Source organism: Nicotiana sylvestris, chromosome 8 (assembly GCF_000393655.2).
Source record: "Nicotiana sylvestris chromosome 8, ASM39365v2, whole genome shotgun sequence".
NCBI lineage: Eukaryota > Viridiplantae > Streptophyta > Magnoliopsida > Solanales > Solanaceae > Nicotiana > Nicotiana sylvestris.
The window spans coordinates 58449870-58453794 of record NC_091064.1 but is presented as its reverse complement, the minus strand read 5'-3'; the positions used below and the strand labels follow the sequence as shown (position 1 = coordinate 58453794).

The 3925-nt window shown below is 37.0% G+C and overlaps 1 protein-coding gene across 1 annotated transcript; it reads right to left on the bottom strand.

Moving 5' to 3' along the window:
- Nucleotides 1–2275: 2275 nt before the first annotated feature.
- On the bottom strand, nt 2276–3428 carry LOC138875081 (uncharacterized). The gene is made up of 2 exons (XM_070153901.1): nt 2764–3428; nt 2276–2612 (listed from the first exon to the last, which is right to left on the bottom strand). Exons 1-2 carry the CDS (start codon nt 3426–3428, stop codon nt 2276–2278), a joined length of 1002 nt encoding a protein of 333 aa, XP_070010002.1.
- Between the last annotated feature and the right edge of the window lie 497 nt (nt 3429–3925).

The following is a 3925-nucleotide window of genomic DNA, read 5'->3' as shown; positions in this document are numbered from 1 at the left end:
TTATTTCAAGCCTTGGGAAGATTTGAAAAAACCTTTTCGAGTGCCATTAATAATGACAGAATACCATACATTTGATATCAAGTTCCAAACAATATCAATCCAGATTTTAGAAAAACCAAACTTTCTCATTACTGCAGAAATGAAGGTCCAGGACATTCTGTCATAAGTTTTCTCCATGTCTATCTTTAAAACAATGTTTCCCCCTTTATTGTATTCATTAATACCTTGAATAATCTCTTGAGCCAGGAGGACATTTTCAGTAATAAGCCTGCCTTTCACAAAGCCACTTTAATTGTCAGATATAAGCTTGGGCAGGAGAGTGTTGAATCTTTTAGCCAAGATTTTAGTAATAATCTTGCTAGAGAAGTTGCTTAAGCTAATGGGTCTCATTTCAGAGAAAGTCTGAGGGGATTCAATTTTAGGAATAAGGGCCATGCAAGTGTGAGAGAAATATTTGGAGAGTTGTTTCCCATTGAAAAAATCTTGGACAAACTCCACGACATCTTCTTTGATAATATTCCAACAGTTTTGATAGAAAGAACCATTTAAACCATCCGGGCCAACAACATTATTTGAACTCATGTTGAAGATCGCATCCTTGATTTCCTCATCTTCAGGTATAGCAGTAAGCATTTCGTTTTCATATTCAGTGATGGAGTTAGGAAGACATTCTAGAATGTCCAAATTTATCTCATGGTGAGGTAAATTGAATAACTTTTGATAATGATTGATAGCAGCCTTAGTGATCTTCTCCTCTGATGTAACCCAATTGCCTTTGTGGTTCTTGATTCTATGAATCTGCAATTTTCTTCTTCTTTCCCTAATAACACTACGAAAATATTTAGTGTGACAATCTCCCTCCTCAAACCATTTGATTTGAGACTTTTGTTTCAATTGGGATTCTTGCATGGATAGCCATCTAACATATTCAGCATGGCATTTGTTGTTGTCCTCTCTGCTCTAATCTGTATTCTGCATTATGTCTACATCTTCCATAGTTTGAGCTTGAAGTTCCCATTTAACAACCTGATCATATACATTACCAATATCTTTTTTGGACCATATAGTCAATTTCCTGCTAAGAATCTTTAATTTCTGTTGTAATCTCCACATAGGATTACCATGTATTTGAGTATCCCAAACTTCCTTCACAATATGATAAAAGTTAGGTTGTTGAGTTCAGAAGTTCAGAAATCTAAAGTAGCTAATAGTGTGAATATTGTTATTGCTATTATTCATCAACAATGGCCTATGATCAGATCCAGTTCTAGTCAAATGCCTGACAGTGTTGGTTTGTAAAGTTTGGGCCCATTGAGCATTGATGAAAATTCTATCTAGTCTCTTCCACACCCTTTTACTTGGTCTCCAATTGTTGCACCATGTGTATTTCGGGCCTAGAAACCCCAGATCAACCAATTCACAACTGATGAAATCAAAGCTTTTGTATAATATGTGAGGCATACCACCTACTTTTTCATCTGGATCTATGATGATATTAAAATCCCCTCCAACACACCATGGACCATTAACCAAAGGATATACATTTTCCAGACTACTCCATAGGTCTTTCCTCTCCATAGCTGTACATTTTGCATAAACCACAGAGAAGCATAGTTTATTATCAATCATATCATGTTTGATTTGCAGAGTAATTTGTTGTTCTTCATTAGCAATGACCTTAGCTTGACAATTTTGTTTCCAGAAATACCAAATTTGTCCATTTATGTTCGCTTGACAGTGATGAAATCCCAGGAATCTCATGTAACCTTGAATCTTGTCTTTATTAGAGAAAGGTTCCATAATAGTTGCGAAATCTATTTTGTTGATAATACAAAGTTTTTTGAGCCTGTGAATGGCTTTTTGTGATCTCACTCCTCTTATATTCCATATGATTGTATTAATCATGGAATAATATAGAAAATGATCAATTTTTGACTCCTTCCCCTCAAGGAAGGATTATTTTTGTTCTTGTCATTTTTTCTATTTTCTTAGTTCTGCTTCTGCCTCTTTCTATAGGAAATATTCCTTCTTTATTAACTACCTCTCTTATGTGAGTATGAGCTGGATCATCTGGTTGCCTGTTGAATGTATGCTCACAACTTATTGGCTGAACTGTAACATGTTGATCATTGTTCCCATTATCAATGTCGGCAGATGATCCTATTTTCTTTTTCTCTAATGTATCACCCTCCAAATGAACCACAAGATCAATACCAGAATGATTTTTAACTTCTGATGGTAGGCTACCAGAATCAGAAATAGTATCTCGTGCCTCCTAGTTTTCATTATCAGCTTGTTCCCCCTTGTTAACACTCTCCGTGTCCTGGATTGCCTCATTTGTATTGGCCCCCATTATGTTTTTGATTGACGTTTCCACCTCTTTTAATTTTTTTCTTGCACCTTCATCACTTTGATGTACCTCTGCAACAAGATTCAAACTTTCCTCCATAATTGTTTCCATAGTATCTTGCCTTACACTAATGTTTATAAAAGGTTGGCTCATCTTCCTACTTCCCTTTTTGATAATTGTAGGCTTAAATATGACGGAGCTTTTCTTTTGTGGCATCTTTTTTTTCCTGCGTTTCTTCTTTTTCTTACCAAGCTTTTCAGTGCTGCCCAGATCATTCTCTTTAGTGTCACCTTGTTCAATGTACTCGGCCTGATGTACTTTATGTATATTGGTCTTTTTGGTCTCCTCTTGAGTAGTAACTTTATTGTTCCACTATTTTTTTCTGCTTGTTCCTTTTGGTATTTGGTAATTGCCACTGTCCACCATCGTCATTGTCATTGTTATGGTCTGTTGTACCCTTTTTATATTTTTCTTTGCTATTGTCTCCCTTTTCCATCCCTAGTCTTTCATTTGTTACATCCCTTGTATTCTGCTTTTTACCATTAGTTAGATTGTGGGAGGTATTGCTTGTAACCTCCATTACATTGTCACCAACAAGTTCATCTTTTCCTTTTCTGATTTCTTCTTCCCTAGCCTCAGCAATTTTCTTCCTTTCAAGCACTCGACAGTTAATCATATTATGACTGAGCTTTTTACAGAATTTGCAATACTTAGGTATACCCTCGTATTCAAGTTTTTGCACAAACCCTTTTTGAGGAGAATCTTCATAAATCTGCCCCACATATACATTTTCAGGTTGTGGTTTTAACAAATCTATTTCAATTCTAACTTTTGTCATACTTGGTCTAGTTCTTCCTCTGGTGGCCAAGTCCATTTCAAGAGGAATACCTATGGAGCTAACAACTTGTTTGACATAGTGCCAAGTATGCATATGAAATGGAAGACCGGGAAGGAGAACCCATACTGGCGCAATAGGAAGGTCTTCCTCTGGTTTGAAATCCGGCGACAACCTCTGCAACCACATTTGTTGTCCCTCTATCTCAATAACCCTTTTGTACCAGACCAAAATCTTCTTCATTTGTGAAGTCTAGGAAGACATTGAAGTTGTCGTAGACCCCAATCTTAGCCGAGCCCTTAACAGATATTTTTTCCTTGAATTTGGATCTGATTCGATCGATTTAAGGCCTTGGTCTAAGGAATCTTCCTATAATTGTAAACTTACACTCTTCTGCCATGATGTCGTAGTAATCAGTTGCCTTAAACATCACCGTCGGCATTCCATTGTGAGTCGTTTGTATAGCAAAAACCAACTCCCGTTCATGACGACTGGAAGTTGCAGTTGAGTTGGGTGATGGCGTGATTTTTGTCGCATAGGAGATCTTTTTATCAATAGCATCAGTATTTGTGTTCGCCATAGCAGCAGAAATGTTTATGCCTTCCAGACGTTCCGAATTGACGCCGTCCGGAGGGTATATCGTGGTGGAGCGCGTAATGAACTCGTGAAATTAGGCATCCATTGGGTCTTTTCTGGAGAGAGAAAAGAGCTAGTCCAGGGTAACATTACTTACTTTAGGT

Coding starts and splice junctions, on each gene's coding strand:
- LOC138875081 (XM_070153901.1), bottom strand. CDS start 3,428: ATGAAGAAGATTTTGGTCTGGTACAAAAGGGTTATTGAGATAGAGGGA. Junction 2,613..2,763: donor AATGACGATGGTGGACAGTG/GCAATTACCAAA, acceptor TGATCTGGGCAG/CACTGAAAAGCTTGGTAAGA.